Here is a 22656-nt window from a genome sequence, read left to right as displayed (position 1 = left end):
ACGTATCACCCATTATGTTATCTTTCCGACCTTGAGAAACCATAAAGTGTATCATAAAGCAGTGGGAATGATGTGGCCTTCACTTACAGACACAAATGAATGTAAACACCGTGTCACCACAGCAGTGAGATTGATTTAATTATGATTACCGATTCAGTTGTACACTTCTTGAAAGATACCGTGTGCGTGTGCTAGCATGTAACAATCATTCCCCTCTCTCTATGCAGTCATCCAGTTTGGTTTCGTCTCTCTGTTCGTGGCTTCTTTTCCACTGGCTCCTCTCTTCGCCCTGTTGAACAACGTTATTGAGATCAGACTGGACGCGAAGAAGTTTGTCACGGAGTTGCGCAGGCCAATCGCCGCACGAGCGAAAGACATCGGTAAGCTCATATTCTGGACACATTTGGACAGAAGCTGTTAGGGACTCAGATTTCTGTAGCAAAACCATTAAACCTGTTTTTTTCCCTCTAAATATGACAAAGTATGTGAATTACCATAGATCAAAACTCTACTGACACCTTGCCTCATTAAATTTCTCTAGGGTTAGTAGTGGCTTCGGGCAGCGAGGCAGGTTTCACTGCTGAATTGACACTAGACTGTTGCTGCTGTTGGCTGAAACTTCATATCTTTCCAAAGTTCTCTCTCTCTCTCTCTCTCTCTCTTTTTTTTTAAGCAGAAAAGTATTCTTCATTTCACCTTGACCTCTATGAATTTTACCACCTTACCCAAAGTCTTTCAAAGGGTTTTGCTAAGTTTTTGCCAAAGGTCATGCACTGTGTCAGCTTTAGGTTGACATGTACCTGTATGGTTTTACAAAAAACAAAATTCTCACTCTCACTTTGTAATTCCTCAGGGTAATGTCAAAAATTTGCCCTATAACCTGCAAAAAATAGTATTTGCTCTTTCCATGTCTAGCGTCGAGACTATTGCATAGATTGTCTTCAAATTCTGTACGGACTTTCATTATTCCTTTTATGAGGTTTACATTTTATGGAATTAATAGTTGTCGTGAAAGCACTGATTGTTGCTTCCCTCCTTGAATTACTGTGAATGACCGTGAATAGCTGCGGTTATTCACATGATATGATGGGAAAATGTATGCATACACACAGAGTAATTTATTATGTCAGCTATCCGACTGTCAAAATCCTAATCTGTGTCCTGTCTTTTCCCTTTTACATACCCCTCTCTTTTTTCTTGTGCTTCTTTTCTTCTTCCAGGTATATGGTACAACATACTGAGTGGAATGGGCAAATTCTCAGTCATTATAAATGTAAGTATTAATGCCGTGTCCATGGGACATCACTTATCATTTGAGGCGACTTATCGTTTTAACACTATTTTGTGAAAATTGTGTTTCTCAACCATGCGATTTAAACTGTGTCCAGGTCAATGGGGAGGGGGATACCGACGGGTTACTTTTAAACACAGTACAAAAAAAAAAGATTAAATGGCAGTTATGTCACATCTATCATTAAATCTAGAAGAATAAAGAATCTTTCTTTATGCGATTCTCAAATCATATCTAAAATATTCTGATCTGAGGTGGTTGTGATCTGTGTTTGTGTTTATGTTTGTGTTTGTTTGTCAGGAAAATTCTGTTTGGGATTTGTCCTTGGCCGGCTAGCCAAATCCTATTCCGTTTTCTTTTAATACTAAACAGATTTGTGTCGGATTCATAAACAAGCAGCAGGAGTTTTTATTTATGCGAGCAGGGGGAGATTGGGCACACATACATGCACTGTAGCAGCCCCTGGAGCTTCACAGCAAAGAACTCCTTCTTTGTCTGTGGACCTCTACTATCAGATGTGCGGACTGAATTAATATATTAAACCCAAAAATGCTTAAAATACACAGGTTTATTTATGCTTTTTAATCCCGCCCGTCACTAAAAAGTTCAGCTGACAAATCCCAAGTTTTATGGCATCATCTTGACTCTCCCTTTGTCTCTTTGTCTCCGGAGGCCTTCGTCATATCCTTCACGTCGGACTTCATCCCCCGACTCGTGTACCAGTACATGTACAGCCAGACGGGCACCATGCACGGCTTCATTGACCACACGCTCTCCTTCTTCAACGTGTCCAACTTCAAACCTGGCACGGCGCCGCAGAACTCCGAGCTTGGAGACATCACTGTCTGCCGGTAAAACAGGCACATACGTAGACACGCATGCTAACAGACGGCTATCTGTAGACTTTGTCATAGTTTTCCCTGTTTCCTGACGGTGGAGGACTTGGCGAGCATTCCACAAAACAGTCAGGCCTATTCATTTATTTTTACATCAGAGAAATTTAATTTGGGGATTTTGTCTCAGGGGATGAAATAGCATTACGTTGTCTTGTCATTGCTTATGACTTTGACCTGACCAATACACACACAGTCCTCTTCAGTCCTTATTTACAATGATTAGCTACCATGAAAATGCATATTTCAAGGCTAGTAACCATTACATCCGAGAGATTTGAGGGAGAGCGGATGTGTGTGTGTTTCTTATTTAGTTCACAGAGCTTTGGTTCATCCCCAGTCAAATCTCGTGTTTTTATTTGAGCCTTCGTTCAGAAGCCTTTTTTGGAGCACGCTGAATAACATTTACCTTTTCTTACAGCCACACTGGAAGATTTAGCAGTGACGGCCCTGCTCTGAGCATTTGCTGTCACACATGAAATATTTAGTAAAGAAAAGAACTTGTTCTTTCTGTTTTGTGCTCCGAATCAGTCTTTGTCTTGGCAGTTGTGTTCACTTAAAGCAGGTAGTCTTGTAGAATTACAGACACTGATTTGCATCCTGACCAGGAACTCAAACGGAAAAATTGCAATACTAGTGGAACTTTACCGAGGTATAGCCTCATTCAGAGTATGCGCAGGAGTATAAACAAGGTGGGATATGGTAGACCTATTAGATGGACCTGAACTTTATTAATTTCAGACAAACCTGCAAATTATTTTAAAACCCAGACCTTCAGAAAATGTCCATTTCTAGATTTAGAGAATGAACTGCGCTAATATCAGATAAGGTAGCATTGCTGATGTCTTTATGAGTCTCTTGACTTGAGTAGATAAAGAAAACGGTTAGAATCCCTTGTTCTTTTATTGGTGAGTGCCACGTGATTGCTTGCTTCAGATGAACAATCATGTTCATGTTCCAGCAGAAACAACATTTACCTCCCGTGTATCCTTCGTCTCAGTAGACGCCTCTTCTTCCCTTACACATTTATTTCCCTGAAACAAGATGACACTCTCCATGCTTCTCAAGTATAAAAGACTCTGGTCTAGCATGTACAAATCAATGGGAGACTGGGAAACGTCCAACTGACTTCAGAGTCGTAAAATTTGAAAATACAACAACAAAAAAACAAGATATGAAGATTAAATTGGACCCTGGGTTAAATCTCCTGCATTTAATCTGGGCAAAAAGATAAAACTCCAAAACACAGAATTCAGATACTTAGTTGCATGTCAAATAAACTTGTGACACTTGTACCATTAAGCTTTTCTCTTAGCTAAAAATGTGATGATTGTAAAGACTGACAAACACACCGGACGACAGTCAGAACGGATCTGGAAGATCTTCTCACTATGCCACTGATGCCCCACGTTGGTAGCTGCTGGAGACAGTGCACTATTGTGTCTTCGGTGCATTATCACTCTGGGCAAGCATCTCTTTCATAATATCAATATAAAACGCTGTAGGAGAAAAGGTCATGGATGCCGGCGCCCACAGACAGTTGGGGCTGACCTGCCGTTACATAAGACAGCAAAGAATTACAATGCAAGAATACAGTCTTTGTGTTAACGCAATGTGATACGTCATGTCAGAAACACGGCGAGATACTGTACGCCTTGAAACACTTATTGCCGTGAAATTGGCTGGATGATATTCTAAGAAGGGCTTGTGTGTCTGCGGTGCCGTATAGTACATGGCCCGACTGTGTCTATCGCCGTGTATTAGCTTCTGATGTTGTTGGCAGTGCCTCTGGGCTCAAGGCGAATGATTCAGCTCTGGATGTCAGATGCTCCAGACAGTTTGTGTCTTTCTTTTTCTTTCTATCTTTCTGACCCATTTAGCTCTGGTGCTGTGGATGTGTGGATGAATACATGCACGTCGGAAGAAAAGAGGTCATGGTTTGATGAATAGACGGATGACAGTGTCAAACAGTGGACAGAGGGGGATATAACGTCTAATTGGACAGATGATCAGATAAGAATACAAAGCAATAAGTCTTCTATTAAGTCGAGTTAGAAAAGTGCTGGGGGTCTGACAGGATGGAAAGATGTAGAAAAACCACAGAAGGGAAGGAAGGGTTGAGGGACTGCAGTTGAATGAATAGATGGATGGATAGCTACATTAATGGTGGGTGTGACAGAAGCCAACCACCAAGGTTTTAAATCTTTAATCACATTTAAAAGCAGCATTGCGAGGAACTTGAAGAGCAGTTTCTGCGTCAGTGGGCTGAGAATCACTGTACATCTCCGCAATCATGTTTTCTCCACTGAATCCTCTGTTGAAGTGCTAAATAGAACTGTGGGTAAACTATGAATCCTGTTGGTGGTTAAAACAATCACAGCCAATAGCTTAAAGATACTTATAGAAAAGGGCAATCTACAATCACTTGCCACTTTATTAGGTACACCTGTTCAATTGCTTGTTAACAATTACAAATAACAGTTACAAATAGCTAAACAGCCAATCACATGGCTGCAATTCAATGCATTTAGGCATGTGGAGGTGATCAAGACAACTTGCTGAAGTTTAAACCGAGCATCAGAAGGGGGAAGAAAGGGGATTTAAGTGACTTTGAACTTTGGTATGGTTGTTGGTGCCAGACAGGCTGAGTATTTCAGAAACTGCTGATCTTCTGTCATTTACACACAACCATCTCCAGGGTTTACAGAGAATGGTCCAAAAAAGAGAAAATACATCAAAGCCTTTTTAAGAGTATGAGTGTATGAGTGCAGAACCTATGTATATACAGTACATTTATACTAAATACTATTATCAGTATTGTGACATATCACATGAGACTACCCCCTGGAATCCTTTGAGCTAATAACATCCCAGAAGTAAGTTGAAGTTACCTGTCAATCACATTTGTAATAGCACTTGCTCCAGTTATTTTTATGTTCTGTGGACAAATTTGGCTTTTGGCTTTGAGTAACACTAAAAATATTTTGTTGTTGATGGATGCCATGTGGTGATCCAGTGGACAGCTTTCCATTAAACAGCTTCCAAGGTAATTCTATCCTGCCTATTCCAGCTCACTGGTGTACACCAACTGTCTGTTATATGTCAGAGACTGCCAGAAAACAATCTTACATTTCAGTTTTCACTTGTAATGGATATTATCTTAGATGTTGCTGCAACATTTCCATGTGTGGAAATGCCCACTTGGAATGGATGTACTTCTTTTCATTGCATAACATAAACTGACACCAAATCCGAACCTCTTACAATAACATTTTTCAAAGATGATTTAGTTCTGAGCCCCTACCGATGATTAAATCCCAACAAACCAATGCTGTTATCTGAATGACATCCGACCTCCATGTGAGCATGTCAAAAGAACAGCCTTACAGAGATCCATCTTTTACTATGTTTAATCCTGACACGTATTGACGTCAGTTACTTTAAATCAATGAGTGATTTGGCCAGAAAATAAGAAAAAGAACATGCCTGCAAAACATGGAGACCAGTTAAAACAAAAATGTGAACCTGTATGAGGAAACTACAAAGTCTAAATATCAAATTATTGTCTCTTCTAGGATGAACATTTTTCAGATTGCCTGACTTTGGCACTTAGCAGCTTCACGTCAAAATAGTGCTCATTGAGAGCTGACAGGAAGTTGGCTGTGCTTACACCCTAATCACCAGGAAGTCAACTGAGGGCCAAGGATAAAGGGGGATGTATTATTCTAAAATTTCTGCCAGGTTTCAGCAAGTCTTTATTCTTTACTCAGTGCATGAGCTATGTCTAAAATGGATTAAGATGTCTAACATACCCCTTTTGGGTTGAGCTTTAACTCTAGGTTTTGTCAAATTAATGTTGTTAAGAATCTGGAAATAAAGTAATGACAGGATTTATTAAAACCAAACCATTTACATAGTATATGAGAAGTTACTCTGTAACACAGTTGTACAAATTGTACATCACCAATGTAGGAAAATAGAATGTAGGAAATGGAAATGACTATGCGACTAAGACCAAGGTTGATGGGAATGCCATTACTTTGCAGGTACATAAACAAAGGTTTCTGAGAAATTTAGGTATGGACGAATCAAACAAAAGTCATGAAAAAGTGAAAACTCACCCCTAAATCACAGAGATGTCAATTCGCACTGGATTAGTTTCATCAGAGGACTTCTCTGTTACGAGAATTATGGAAGGTAATTTATGGTGTCATTTTTACTTTACAAATCATGGACCATTCGCACAGGATTAAGATCACAGACGACCTCTCTGATTATTAGAAATTACTGGAGGTCCACAGGTAAAATTAAACCCGTGCTAATAGGGCCTAAGATCATTTACTGCTCTTATGCATACAAAATAAAGAGGTAGAAAGAGGTAGAGCACAAGGACTTTTTACGTACTCTGCTAATATTCTATTCTGTAAATATCAGTCCGATTAATTGGCTGATCTCTGCTTTCTGCTGTGTAAATTTCAACTGTTAAGAAAAATCAATGGGGAAAATAAATCTGTACAAAACTCCTTGATCATCCTTCAAATTGTTGTTACGAAATTTCTGTCTGAACCAAAGTGTCGGACCAAACAATAGACTGGTGTATAAGTAGAGACGTAGAGGTGATTGGCTAAAAATCTCTTCATTCATTTGTCAGAATGACACACAAAGGCACCTGAACAATTTGTAAGAAAAATTCATGTGCACTGACTGGAATACCAACTTAAAGTTTTTTTTAATTTGGATCTGTTCTTTTTCTTGTCCTGTATCACTCTTTGCCCCTTTTCCATGTGTCCAATGGGAATTCACAGACTGCACATGACAGGAAAGTAAACAGGATGTAAAAAATGTTCGTGCAAACATTAGAATGCTCCCAGTAGATTGATAGAGTGATACCTGACAGCAACCGTGGTCTCTGTCTATTTTGTGTATGTTTGTGTTTTTTAGGGATGGGAATAGTCTGACCCTTGTTTGTCTGCAAATTTATTCCTGGGTCCCAGGAGACTCTATGTTGGCAGAGGGAACTCTAAGGAACACATTCGCACACACACTAACCCTAATCTCATTGAGATGTCTTATGAAGGAATATTGAGTTAGATGCTCCGCTTGGTGCCAAGCTCCACAATTATAACCAAACATGGAGCGTCCAGAAAAATCCCCACACACCCACCAAGAGAGGAAGAGGGAGAAAATAGTCATTTAATCGCAGTATTTTATATGTAATGTCACCTAAGCATGTTAAGTTATATTGACTACAAGACGAGAGTGTGTTTTACAGTTTAGTTCAGTTTGGAAGTTAAGCTACGGGTAAATGCTGAAAAATATTGGCATGAAATGAGTTAACGATGAACAGATCAAAGAAGAAAAATGAGAGGGAGAGAAGAGCTGACTCTCGCAGGCAACATTCCTCACTCATGACTGTATAAGGAGAAGACATCATAAGACCCCGCTAACCCACACACAATGCACACACACATTTCGCCCTCCCTCTGTTATTTCTATACTGTTAGTCAAGTACTTAGTGAGACAGCTCAATCAGTTCATTTAATCTATCTGGGCTTCAGAGGAATTTTCTTTTTTTCATGTGTGGATGTGGAAGCCTTATCACTTCGAGTCAGTCAATTCAATGAGAAACTTTGATCTGAGCTGTCACACTAATGAGATTTGTTAAACGGCTGTAGTCACTGTGTGTGATTGGAGTTTCCTGCATTCCTTTTCTAATATACTTATGTTTATCTGTTGGCAGTTTAGCATAGATTTACAAAATCTATCTTTGATTTGAGTGGCTCTTGTTGATGGAATCTCACGTCTTCGTTTATAACTTGATGGAGCTGTGAGTTGTGACAATTGCTATTAACTGCAACAATGAAAATCAGCACTGCAGGATTGTCTATAGCTGTAGCCGTACATAATGCAGGGCATTGTCTGTAATCTCCAGTCTCTTCTGTGCGTGAGGTGATTAGGAAGGATGCATTTTGTGCCTATAGATGTTCTCAAGATTACAATGAGAGGGACTGTCTCCTAGTTCCTGCCTTGAAATGAATTCTATATGTTGGACTTTGTGCTGTTGAGAAAACAAAAACCAAAAGTACCGTGAAGTCAAAGGAATCCGCAGACCCCCATCCAACTCTGTCATTCCCTACATTTTTTCAGAGGGTTGATAGATGGTCAGATCAGTAGCCTGTCGCTGAACTTTTGGACACCTCTAAGTGTCATTTGTGTAACTTAAATGTAAAATTATATCATGGCTTACTAACATTAAAGAACTACTGGCAACAAAGACTTTGACATTCTGCCTCTGCGACAAAACTGGGAAACTGGAAGAGCTAGTGTTAGTTGGGAGGCTAGGAAGCTACAAAGATCTAAAAAGGTGGCCTCTTTTGAAATTCTCCAATAGGTTGATCTCCAGTTTATCTATTCTAGATGATCATGTTGTTGTGAGAGGAGCTTTTGGTGTATCCCATGATAGATTCACTTGCTGGTTTGTTTGCTTTTGGAGAAGATCAGAGTGATCTCTCTCACTGACCCATTCCACCACCAATTCAATATGTTAAATGGTCCGAAAAACCACAGACTGCAGCCCAGCTGGTGCAAACAGACACATTGGAAATATCGGTACTAGGTTCGCAGCCGATAACCAATGGCCCAATTCTGGCAAATGGTCGAAAGTTGGACAGGTGTGTCACGGACCTTAAAACTTTTGTTTGAGAATTGGGTGTCTTCACATGTCGCTATCCATGTCTTTAGGTCCACCCTAGCTGAACTCAAGCTCCTTCTACCTGCCCCTTTTTCACTTAGCCGTATTAGGCATTCCCAATGGTGCTGCTTTTCAGGAATCTGATAGATGACATTATAGCGGTTCTTACAGCTTTTATACCAGTGTGTTTATACCGCATTACCAAATTTGATTAATCAGTACCATAACACGTGGCAACAAACCTCGACTCTTATGTTGCAGCCAGTCAGTTTCTCATGTGTTTTACTCCTCAGATGTGTGTTCAGTTCGACTTGTTGAAGCCTCATTCTGTGGATAACGAGACACCCCCTTTCCCCTCAATTCCGCGGGCTGCACAATTGACAGCATCCAAGTAATTGTAATATAAATAATGTAAAGAGGGTCAGGACCTCTTTATGTTATTCAGGAGTGACTGCATCCAACAGGAAACCGCTTTGTCAGACTCCTCTTTCCAAACCATTTCCGAAAATACCAACAAGCCTTCACATATCCCCCCGCCCAGTTTTATTTTTGCGGTTTTCAGACAGATGACCCTCCCTTGTTTTATTGCTGAGTTTCAAACAGGCCGGCTGCATCTTGAGATATGTTCCCTGATGCTTTACATTACAGCAACAAATTTCAGAATTTCCAAATGATCTGAATGTATAAATGAATAAGCAGAGATTGCTCTAAGGCAGGTTCTTATTGACGTTTATTAGCTTGTCCTCTCCCTGAAGCCTTGAACTGAATTTGGACATCACATTTCTCTGATGGCCTTAACAGACATACAGCTGTTTCATGATGTCTGTGTGCGTGCTTGGATTACTCATGTTGCAGGGCCATAAATCAGTTTATACTGTCACAGTGTCAGGACTCGCCTCCCATTTGGGAACGAAAAGCAAGGTAGTGACAAAGTAGACAAGTAGGATTTAAAATCAAGTTTTGCAGGAAATCAGTGTCCTCTGAAGTGATGGCAACACAACGTGTGCGTGTGTGTACAGGTTGAAACTACATCCTCAACATCCTCAACTTCGAGTGCATACTTGGGCGGTTGTGTTTTAAATGACAGGCCAGCCGTAAACAAAACACATCTTGTGTTTCTTCCATTCCGCCTGTGATTTTTTTTCTTTTCTTCTCTCTTTCTTTTCCTCTCTTGTTCCCATCTTCTGTCCTCACATTGGTCGTTTTCACAACATGTGGTTCAAGTTTCCCATTTTTGTTTTTCCAGCACAATAAAGTGTGTTTACTACAAAGAAAACAAAGTAAAAGAATCCTAATAAAGTTAACTGCGCTTTGTGTGAAGTAAAGATAACTCAGGCTGCTCACAGGATGAAAACCATACTGGCTGAGAAAAGTTTGTCTGAGGTGGATTCTCAAAACGGAGTTGAATTGTCAAAAAGCATATAAAAAAGAGTAAGGTCAAAGAAAGAGTTGAAGGAGAACCCATACGGGCTTGGTTAAGGAAATTACACTAAACTATACACCAATCAGGCCTAGCATTATGATCACCTTCCTTATATTGTGTAGGTCTCCTTTGTGCCTCCTAAACAGCTGTGACTCATCAGAATATGGACATGGACCTTTTGAGGGTGTCCTGTGGTGTCTGGTAACAGCGTGTTGTTAGTGGAGTTCCTATGGATTGAGGGGAGGGACCTCTGTGGATCATCCCACAGATACTTGATCAGTTTGGGATCTAGTGAATTTGGAGGCTAGGTCAACACCTTATGCTGTTTTGCATATTCTTTTGAGTTGCTCCCAAACTGTTTTTGTGTGTGTGTTTGCCAGGATGCATCCTGCTGGTACATGTCTAAGTAACATCCTCACGAACATCCAAACGTTTCCCAGCAGAACATTGTATTGTCACATGATGTTCAGTGGTATTTACTTCTCCTGTCAACAGTTTTAATGTTGTGGCTGATCAGCTTATAGAATTTGATGAGGTCTTATTATGAGGTCTTGTCAGCAGCTGAGAACAGGTGTGGTTTACAATTGTAACCACAGTTTCAGTTATTTTGACATAAGAAGGCCGATTCAGATCACAGATATTGGCTCTCGCTGAGAACCAGATGACACTTTGATCCAAACTGCAACCATGTTGACATCAGCTTTATGCGTGCTTGGGTCGGTGTGTGCTAAACCTGCGAAAACAAACTTCCAAGCGCACATTGCCTGGTCCTCCAAAGAAAGTTGGAATATCAGTATAGATGATTATTGATTTCGAAACAGGAACAGTGCGAATGTAAAGTTTGCTTGGTCGTGGGTGTAGTTGAGGTTTAGCCACCTACTGGACCAGAGTCAGTAAGTGTACTGCGGTCCCAATTTGTCAGGTCACTCTATTAAACTGGTTCTGTGGTTCCCGAACAGGACATTTATGCAAACTTGAATCAAACTGGTTACCCCTTATGTAAGGTTGGCTCGTTGGAAGCACTGAAGTGCCTTTCCTGTGGTTGACCTTATCATTGCTGCCATTGATTGGGGTTTTTTCAGCCAAAGAATACATAGTTGTATCATGTTTGCAAACACAGCTTTGGGTAATTTAGTCACAAAAATGTCGGCCTGGAACCTGAAGTGTTTTCTTACACCACAGCTGAAAGAATAAAATAAAAACTTTAAGTGAGTCCCCTTTTGTCCTTCACACTGTACGCATCTGTCTTTTGTCCTAGGTATAAAGACTACAGAGAACCTCCCTGGTCTCCAGAGGCATACCAGTTCTCAAAACACTACTGGTCTGTCCTGGCTGCAAGACTGGGCTTTGTCATACTGTTCCAGGTATGAGTGACTTGTTTTGTTGCTTTGGAAGCTATGCTAATTTCGCTTAGCTCATGTTTTTGGGTCCACCACCTATTTTTATAGCTGCGTGTTTTTATGTGTGTGTGGGGGGGGGGCAGTGAAGCTGAGTGGATCACATTCTTCTCTCATTATGAGGAATATTACCAGATGCTTCACTCCTCACTAGCACATGTCTACCAAATGTCCTTCAGCATCCAAGCTGTTTGACAAGTCCCCCTCATTACGGCTGCAAACAAATATAGACTCACGTTCAGAAATATGTGCAATTTATGTTGTGTTTCCAGATCAAAGGTGTTCGTGACAAAAAAGAAAACAAAAAAAAAACACGAGGATTCGTGCCAGCGTAGTGACATGAGTGTAAATTAGTTATTGTAGTTTTGCTCTTTGGATACACACAGTCCACAGTGGAAACTTAAGTTTTACAACACTACTTTTCTCATATTATTATTATATTATTATATTATTAATCAGGTTAAAAATCACAGTAACATTATGGTCCTTATGATTCCTTACATAAGTTGCCTCAGGAATGATCACAAAGACTTTCTCCATCACAGTAATCGAGCAATAGCTGTTTTTACAGTATATCCATATATCCAGTGTACATCTAGGATGCCAATTTGCTAGAATGTACCAACTTGACCACTCTAGAGAGCTTAGATGGCAAAAGAGAAGTAAGACCATGATCCTACAACGTACATTTTTATATTCCTCTACACTACATATTTTGGACATTATAGTGTTGATAGGTTTGTAAAGGTAACTTGGAGTTGTATCGTTACTGGTTTAAAATCCCTCTGCATCCATGCCTGAATTCACTAGATCCCACACTGATCAAGCATCTGTGGGATGATCCACAGAGGCCCCTCTACTCAACCCATAGGACCCAAAGGCCCGCACTAACAATGTTCTGTTACCAGACACCACAGGACACCGTCAGAAGGCCCATGTCCATTCTTAGTTAGAACTGTATTAATCCAAAAGGCGTTGACAAAAGGCAACTGGACTTGTAGAATTTCTTGAAGATGTGAAAGAGTGTCCTTTTTATTACATTTCGCTACACAGCGAGATAAACAACCTGAAGAAAGAACCCCTGCTCTTTCTAAAGGCTGCTGATAGTCAAATAAATTACTGTGTCCTGCACAGAGCCCGATATCTGCTGCCAAATCTCCTCTTCTCCTCAGATGCAGAGCAGCTTGCAGATCTCTGTCTTTCCAGTGTGCTGCCATGAAAAGGTGTGGGAATTGCTGTACAAGCTGTATATTAACACAGTCGCACATGCATATCCCAATCGGTGCAATTTCCCAAACATGACATAGGGCTTATTCACCTGTGTGCTTCCATTAACAATCGTGTAACAACACATTTGATTTGTTTGATTGAAAATAAATGAACAAAAAACTCTGCCCTTCAGAGATCGGTCTTTATGGGAGTAGACCAAAACTTTGCTCTGTTTTTGAGCTGGAGCTCAATGATACAGTCTGACAGGTCGTCGAGTGCCAAAATCAGAATGCAACAGACAGATGCATCAATGTCAGAGAGAAAAACCCAGGTCGACATTCCTGTCCACATCGAAGCCGAGCCGATAAAATCCCGGGTCAATTGCCAGGTCCAAGACCCAAGTTGTTCAACCCCGATTGACCCTTTCACATTGTGTTTTTTGCTCAGTGTGAAAGGGGCTTATATTAAAGTCAAAAAACCTTCTCTAAACGGAGGAGGTAGACTTAAGAGATTTAATCTGCCATCAATTTACTATTCAGTCTTGACTTCTGTCTTCAAGAAGTTTCAGCACCATTCACACCTTGAGACTGGAGGCTCCCAGTGATAATGGTTTCGTTAATGTACCATTCATAGGGGAAGTAGCCTAGGCACTATTTAAACCTCAACTTGCCAATGGTCTCTCAGAACTGAAGAAGCTACTCGGATGAGTGGTGAAACGTCTTCAAGAATCTCTACAAGTCCAGTTGCCTTTTTTCAATGTCTTTTGGATTACCATGACCAAGAACTTTCACAAACTACGCAATATTAGGAATGTGGTCATAATGTTATTCCTGATCGTTGTATATACTGTGTACACATGTCACCAATAAAGCTATTTGTTGAAGTTCATAATACAGTACACCACTTTACAGCCAACTCTCTTCCAACACCTTTTTCTTCTCTGGTCTCTCCTCCAGAATCTGGTGATGTTCCTCAGCCTTGTGGTTGCCTGGGTGATCCCTGATGTGCCCAAAACCATTGTGGAGCAGCTCAAACGGGAGAAGAAGCTCCTGGTTGACGTCTTTTTGCAGGAAGAGAAGGAGAAATTCCAGCTCATCCAGAGCCTCTTCGCCAAGGATGGCACTCTCCAGTCGAGCAGCCAGATGCTCCCCCCAAACCAGGGCTTGCCCCTCTTGGGTCGCTTCAGTACTCTACCATCAGGCCCCACGTCAGGCGATGGAGGGGCTTGGCCTAGGACAAGGTGTCGGGCCGCAAGCTTCAGTCAGTTCACCAGGAAGATCTCGTCGTCGTCCAGGAATGAAAACGAGAATTCGAGACACACGGCGGTGTGACGTGTGATAATACGCATATGTGGAGGCTGCAGGGCCTCTTGATTGGCTCGGGTGACTCAGTCTGTGTCTGTCTTTGCCTGTGTCTTTCGTGTCCCGGTATGTGTGACACAGTGGTGCTGTGACTAAAGCCTCGCAGCTCAGTTACGGACGTAAAACATGAATTCAGTGGTCTCACTGTGGTTGAATCTGTCTCCACTGAATGGATGTGTGTGTTCCTCCTCGCGCTGACTGTTCACCTGATATAGTGTTGTCATTTTTACTTTTTGGTAAAAATCAAATATTTAGTGAGGCGCACTAGCTTCATATAGCGTAGAGAAGCAATAAAATACATAGGCGGAACAAGTGAATATTACCTGAAAGAGACTGATGATAAAGAACGAACTATGAACTAATGGACAAGTTCAGAATGGATGGACCAATGTCCATAATTGGCTCAACGTTAAGGCTGTCAGCGTTTTTCTTCTTCTATGTGCTTCTGCTCTTTTGTTGTTAATTTTTTTTTATTTACAAAACCTGTAGCAGTTACAACACTCACACATTTTTCTGTAGAATTCAGGAATCACTTTGAAAGACTACTGAAACTACAGTTCACTGTCACTGAAGACAAAGCTGCTGGTCACTGTTTCTCTTGCCCAATGTATTGATTAATAGAAAACATGCCAATGTGATAACACTGTTTATGCCACTCATTCCGGTCCTAGCTGTAGTTATAAAATTAGATAATCTGTGAAGCAAAAAATGTCTCTTTAGCCATATGGACTTTTACAGCCGTCAAAAGACTGTAGAATGATTTAAAAGCAAAAGGAATACTTTAGCAAACTGTGAATGTGTTTATCTTCAGCGATACAACTTCATCAGCATTCCTTCGTCATGAACTGCCACACTGCGTACTCTCACATTCCTTCAGGTGAGTGATGATTTGGGGTTGTCGTTGCCCAAATCAAAGACTGTCATAAAAATCTTAATGGATGTTTTTAGCTCTTGATAAATAGTGATTTTATTTTGTAAAGCTGGTACACCAGTCATCACGAATACATCTGACCGATTCATCTGTTGATATTCTTTAAACTCGCAGTGCTATCCGGTCTAACTATAGCTTTATTTTAAGAAGACACTAACTGAATTAGCATTTGAGTGTTGATGTCAAACTGCAAATTGAATTCTGGTGACTTTGTGCGCAAGGAAGTATAGCTGGATACAGCTAATGTCCACCAAACAATAACATTTTCAGACAGTTTCCTAGGCAGTGGTTGACTGATGTTTGCTGGTGACATCCAGAGCATTCAAAGAGGATGACTTGGTGGGTTTTGAATACGTCTCTTAACGAATTAAGATATTTGAATTAAGACATTTGTCTCTTTATATGTATATTCCACACAGAAAACTCTAATCTCCCATTCACATAATATTGAAGTAATTTTCCTGCTAAACATGCTAGATATTGCGTTACACTGAACAAGCTTGGTATTTTAAACCATTAAGCGTTATAACGCTACGCTTCTGCAGCCATTGATGCTGTTTTTAGACAGCAAATTGACTGTTAATCAAGAAAATGTTCCTTGCTTTATGGTTATGGCAAATCAATCAAATTGTCAAAACTCTCAAAAAAGTGTAATCTATAATTTTACCATGACAAACAATGTCAGTCCACCAGCTTACCTGTCTGTGTCCACTGGAATCTAAATGATCCACAAAACATTTTGACAACTACATAAATATACTCATATGCTTATTTGATAAAATTTCAATTTCAGTTCGACTTTAACCATGGATGTGCCCAGTTACCTGGTTATGGTGTGTTGCTGGACAAATGCAGTGTGCAGACTGTCTGAGGGTATACTGTGGGTGATGCCATCTTGGAACACCATGTCCAGTTTTAACTCTAACATGCAGTGAGTTCTGTTTCAGAGGCCTTGTAATTGCTCATTGTTTCAGATTCAACCCAACACCTGTCTGCTCATGTAGGACTCAGTGACAGACTGTTAACCTTAAATGTGTTCTCACCTTTAGGAAATTGTGATAAAGGTATATTTGTTATACAGGCTGTTGTTAATTAATAATAGAAATGTGAATCCTTACTTGATCCTTACCTTACACTGGTGTAAAAATTCTTAAATACAGAATTGTTAGATGGATTGCAAAATAATTTTTACATGTTGTGTGACCTTTTTATTCCATTGGTCTATTCTCATTTACTTTTTTTTTTTGACCAGGTAGCTGTAATGGGATTACTTCTCCGAAAGAAAAATAACAAACATTTGATGTTAGCTCGCCTGTGCTGCCATTGCAGCCGTTTTAAGAAGAATATATTCTGATAATCGTACATGTACAGTACATTAATTTTGTTTTTATTTCTTTACTTTTTTTTAATGAGGATCATATTTGTCTTTATCTCAGGTATATGTTTCCACTTGCAGATTTCTCTGCGTCTGCGTGGATTCCTGTTATCATTATCGGTAAATGATGAGACGAGAGAAAAACAGAACTGTGTGTAGGCCACCTTGGTTTTGCCTGTAGGTTTTTTGGCAACCAGTACATCAGGTGCGCAAAAAATGGCAACCTGTCAAGGAATGATTCCTGCCACAAATATTGTTTTGTTCACCCCAGTCTCTTTCCATCTCAGCTTTCCTCTTGAAAACAAATAAAAGCACAACGGCGAAAGAAAAGGAATTGTAAGAAAGAAATCACATTGAAGAAAACACTCATGTGTTGGCAAACACTGTGGTAAGATATAATGTCCCTGTAGACTCCAGGACTACATTCTTTTCTTTTCATTTCTTTTACCAAGAGGTGGAGGAGACCAAAACTAAAGGGAAAGAAATTACTCTATACACATGTTGCAACAAGTACCCCACTTCTACTTCATACAGCAGTGGTATATTAGTATTATTGCCATCTAGTGGCAGCAAAAAGGTTAATGCCCCTTTAAATCTCTCTTTTTAGCCTTGGTGAGTTTGAAGTAGGTTGTGGATAATGGTATATGATGATTAATGAGTCAGCTCTTTAGGTTAAAGTCATAAAATAACTACCTCTCAGTGACATTGTAAATTTAACTAGATAATCGATATTTATGCACTTATGCACAGTTACAGTACTTAGGACTTAGGAAATGTCATTTTGTCCACGCTAAAAGCTATATAACACTGTACCATTAAAGGATTAATGTCACAATTGAAGGCATTTTAGGCATCATGATCACACCAAAACCCACACAATGACAAGTTGAACTGCAGCAAACAGACAAGAGTCACTAATGACATGGCATATAGGTAGAAGCTATAGCATTAGCAATATGTAAAACTATGGACATGCTTATGTGTCATATGATGTACTGTGACCCTAATCTCTATAAGTAAATGAATGTACGTCATGTTGTGTACCATCCAGGTGTGTGTTTTCATTTAATGTGAGGTTGGTTAGGTATTTAATACAGCTTAACTACATTTAGGACAGTATTTGAAAAATCTGGGGTTACATTAGCTGTTTAGTCTTTTTCATTAACTTTTTTTTATTAAGCTAGGTGTATGGTGTATCTATCACCTTGGCCATTTAGTGTTTATTTATTACCCTAAACTATTTTCTCTGTGTCTTAAACCATTTCAATTAATTTAAACAGTATATTCATCAATTTAGGCTACCTATTTCAGCTATTTAGTCATCACTTTACGGTAGTTAATTGTGAGCTGATGGGCTTACATTACTCATTTAGTCCATTACCTAAAGCTCTCTGTTTTGGCTGTTTGTCCATTTGAAATAGGTAAATCGAAAGATTGTCAATTACTTTAAGCTCTCTGATTTATCATGTCCTTGAAGATAAGTACTTCGGCTGTTTATCCTACATGTTAACTTTTCTTTTTCTTTTTTAGTTTTTTTCCTGTGTTCTTTTATTGGCATTTCATCGATTTCAACTGTTCATTTATTTCTTTTGTCAACTCCTTATCCCATTTGTCCTTTTAGCTAACTATTTACTAAACCGTAACTTGTCTACGGACAAGGGAGTCAACTGCTTATGACCCCGGGCCAGTAGGGGGCCCCCAAGAGCCGTTAAACTTTAAACTACAGCAGTGGCAATTAGGGCTGCATTCTTTCTGTGCATATTTGCCCCATGTGGTTGTAAACCTCAGTTGATGAGACAAGTCTCCAATGAGTCAGCCAACAAAGAAGAACAAAGTCAGAATTGTGTCTTCTTCTGCCATATTTCCAGCAGAGTTGACACTCCACAGCAAGTAGAAGCATTTTGTGTAACTTAAAAAATTCACTATTCTGATTGCTGTTTGAGGCATGTAAACTCCTATCATTGCGAAATAATTTCATTTTGTATTTACGTTAACAACAAGTTGGAATGAGAATGATTTGAATCAGGTTTTGAAAAAGTATTGTCCATGTGTATGTAGCAAGTGTCACAGTGAAACACTGCCAATTTCCTCTTTGCAGAGTAACATAGAGTAGCATAGGTTTCACATTTCCACTGCATTATACTAATCTTTAACTAAAAGTCACATTTTTGCTTGAGTGTCCATAACAGCACACATTTCCAAATAAATTAAATTCTTCCTTCCAAAAGTATCAAGTGCCATGCATGACGTGAACTCAAATCATGAATGCAAGTGTAAGACCTGTTAAGAAAAGTTAAAATGAGATATATAAAGTATCACAGTAACATAACATACCCACAATAAGCTTGGATTTCAAATTTTGAATTTCATATGAGTTAGATTTACATGACTTTTGCAATTCAATTTCAACACTTGTAGTCCTCTGTACATGCTCACTGCTAAAAGCACATATAGAAACATTTTCCCTTGGTATCACGTGGTATTGTTTATGTGTCTCGTGTGTGTGTATGTGTGTGTGTGTGTGTGTGTGTGTGTGTGTGTGTGTGTGTGTGTGTGAGTGTGTGTGCATATGTTTTCTGCCTCTGGCTAATTCCTGGCCTGCCCTGATTTGTCTTGGCCCTCTGTGAACTTTCATGCTTCTGTTTACTCTGGTCGGTGCAGATACATTTTGAAAACGTTTAAATCATCCAACCAAATCGACCAAATAAAATATAAGCTAAATGAAATCTAATGTCCACAATAAGCTGTTCTGTTTTGACGGTAGATATTTTCTACAGCTGCCTCCTTCAGATGTTGCTGTTGCTGTTGACTGTGTTCATTCATGGAGCTACGGTAGGTACCATAAACTATGTCTTTGGTATATGGGAGGATGGAGCACCCGGAGACAACCCACATAGGCACATAGGGAGAGCATGCAAACACAAAATTGTTAACCGGTGATTCTAAATGAACCATCAGTGTGCTTGTGAATGGATGTTTATCTTTCTGTGTTGGCCCTGTTGTAGACTGGTGACCTGTCCGGGGTGTACCCCATCTCTCACACAGTGATAGCAGGGATCAGGGCTCCAAATAATAAAAGAATTGTTAACAAATCACCTCACAACTCCTGTTTCAGAGTCAGAAAATTGCCTCTGAACACGTCCCAAAGACTATGGCAAGCAGCCAGCTGGCACTCTGGCACATATATCATATTGCCAAAAGTATTCGCTTATCCCTCCAAGTTGAATTCAGGCTGAAGTCAGGTATTCCAATAAACTTCCATGGCCACAGGTGTATAAAATCAAGCGCCTCGGCATGAAGGCTGCTCCTACAAACCATTGTGAAAGAATGGGTTGCTCTCAGGATCTCAGTGAATTCCAGTGTGGTACTGTGATAGGATGCCAGCTGTGCAACAAGTCCAGTTGTGAAATGTCCTCGCTAAATATTCCTCAGTAAACTGTCAGTGGTACAACAGCAACTCATGAAGTAGCAGGCTCTGTCCTGCTCTGTCTCTTTACGTGACAAAGGTGTTCTATCGAGTTGAGGTCAGGATTCCTGCCCATCCATGTCTTTATAGACCTTGATTTGTGCACTGTTATGCAGTCATGTTGGAACAGGAAGGGGCCATCCCACAAAGTTCACTTTATATGACAGAGGGGGGTCAGCGGTTGCACATAGTGCTCAGAGGTTGCCAACTTTCTGCAGAATCTATTACTACAGGCTCAAGAACAGTGCATAGAGAGATTCATGGAATCTGCCCGAGCAGCTGCATCCAAGCCATACATCACCAAGTGCAATGCAAAGCATCGGTTGCAGTAATGTAAAGCACACCACTGCTGGACTCTACAGTATTGGAGATAATCTCTGAAGTGACGAATCATGCTTTTCCATCTGGAAATCTGATGGACCAATCTGGGTTTGGCGGTTGCCAGGAGAACGGTACTTATCTGACTGCATTGTGCCAGGTGTGAAGTTTGGTGCAGGGGCAGTTATGGTGTGGGGTTGTTTTTCAGGAGTTGGGTTTGGCCCAATGTAAGGAGCTCTGAATGCTTCAGCATACCAAGAGATTTTGCACAATTGCATGCTCCTAACTTTGTGGCAACAGTTTGGTGATGGCCCCTTCCTGTTCCCACATGACTGTGCACCAGCGCACAAAGCAAGGTCTGTAATGACATGAATGAGCGAGAGCCCTGACATCAACCCAATAGAACACATTTGGGATGAATCAGATGAAGACAGTAAGCTAGGTCTTCTCGTCCAACATCAGTGCCTGACCTCACATAGGTGCTTCTGAAAGAATGGTCAAAAATCCCCATAAACACACTCCTAAATCTTGTGGAAAGCCTTCCCAGAAGAGCTAAAGTTGTTATAGCTGCAAAGGGCGGACCAACGTCATATTAAACCCTATGGATTAAGAATGGGATGTCATGTTAAGTTCATATACGTGTAAAGACAGGTGAGCAAATACCTGGCTTCTAGGTAACCGGAAGAGTTGCTATTTGCTGCAAGGCTTGGAAGAGCTTCAAGGGCTGGCTTCTCATTAAACTAGGTCTACATCGTTCACTAATAGTCAGACAGCGGAAAACCAGCCCTAAACAATTGCTCAACCTGTAGACCTTCTCGAAAGCTTCCATTTTGACTTGTTATAACAGGAAAATCAGAGATGCTACAAATTTTATCAACACGTTCTATCAAGTGTCCCAATAAGCTCGACGGTGAGCAAGCACACCAACTGATCTTTTCACAGCAGACACACTGACTTGTCAGCCTGGGGATAGCACAGGTTGACACTGGCTAATGCGGTATTAACTCTGGCTAAGGTCCTAAGTGTCCCAGTAAGCCATGAAGGTGGAATGCAGCCATCATATGCTTGTACTTTCCTTACTTTGTCAAGTGAAGGTGCCTGGCGTGGTGTCAATATCAGAACAATAGAGCTAGCTAATAAAATGTGATACAACCACAGTTTTCTTTACCTGCTATGACACTTTTAAAATGGAGTGTGTGCCATAAGGAATGTCATCATTCATTGAACACTTGCCATAAACCACAGCTAAATCCTATGATTTAATAATAACAGCTATCATAATTTCGCTCTACGTGTTCATGTTCTTTCTTGCACTAGTTTATAAAAGGTATTTGACCAAGTCAGAAGAGAGTATTTCTGTTTGTTTTTTTTTTTCAAAGAAGACAAGCTAAACATTAATTGCAGCTTTGACAGATGCAACAGGAAGTCCGTGCTTTATCACAAAACAGCAAGGGATTATAAATTTATGTCCACCCTCAAAAGTGGAGTTAAAAATATCTCTTTATGCTCCTCATTTAGGAACCAACCCCAACGTCAAATTCAAAAACTTTTAAATTACAGATAAAAGGTGATGAAGGAGAATAAATATCTTAGTGCTTTGGACCTCCTACATCAGAGTGTTAGAGTTAATCTTGAAACTTTAATCCAGACATTGCCTACAGTACAGTACATACTAGGTCCATCATTTGACAATTTTATTAAATTTGACTTTTGGGATTTTTCAGTTTAACAATTGAGATTTTGCCACAATTGCAATCAACCAATCAAGTCCTTGCTGTCAGATTAATATATGTTACTCCTCTGCTGCTTTTAGATGTAATTTCAGTTGACTTCCTCAGTTCCTCAGTAACATCAACCAGGGTTAGGGTTAATCCTAGCTCAGTTAGTCACCACTTAGTCACCATTTAGTCACCACCATATGAGCTCATACTAAAAATCTTTTGATTATTTGTTTCTTTGTTTGCTGCCATTAGCTACCGTTGCTTTTGTGGTAAATGCGCAGAGTTGATTGGGATTAGTAATGACTTATCCTGATGGCAGTCAGGTGATGTCCTCCAAGGGACCAGTGGTGAAAATAAGCTTTGGCTGTAATCACATGTGTGGTGCACATCGCTTCAGCTACTGTCAACGCTCCTCTGTACGCATCCTTATTGAATAAACAAATGTACAAAAGTAACTGAGATAAACAAATCAGCAAATATTCAAACTGGCTGATACACTGAGTCAGTGAGAGCTCCACGCACTGCAACTTGAGAACACACATCCAAATAAGGGGGAATATATTCATCCATTTAACAACAG

At 40.1% G+C, this 22656-nt stretch overlaps 1 protein-coding gene across 2 annotated transcripts in view; it reads left to right on the top strand.

Annotated features, from left to right (window-relative positions):
• Window positions 1-18798, top strand: part of ano2b (anoctamin 2b) — a 67702-nt gene extending 48904 nt beyond the window's left edge. For both annotated transcript variants that reach the window (XM_047575803.1, XM_047575804.1), the window contains 5 exons: window positions 228-380; window positions 1221-1273; window positions 1964-2142; window positions 11557-11662; window positions 13861-18798. In XM_047575803.1, coding sequence (XP_047431759.1) covers window positions 228-380; window positions 1221-1273; window positions 1964-2142; window positions 11557-11662; window positions 13861-14235 — 866 coding nt within the window. In that variant the 3' untranslated portion in view covers window positions 14236-18798. The remainder of the gene's footprint in view (window positions 1-227; window positions 381-1220; window positions 1274-1963; window positions 2143-11556; window positions 11663-13860) is intronic.
• The last annotated feature ends 3858 nt before the right edge of the window (window positions 18799-22656 follow it).

Source organism: Mugil cephalus, chromosome 22, assembly GCF_022458985.1.
Source record: "Mugil cephalus isolate CIBA_MC_2020 chromosome 22, CIBA_Mcephalus_1.1, whole genome shotgun sequence".
Lineage (NCBI taxonomy): Eukaryota > Metazoa > Chordata > Actinopteri > Mugiliformes > Mugilidae > Mugil > Mugil cephalus.
This window is presented reverse-complemented; position numbering and strand designations above follow the sequence as displayed.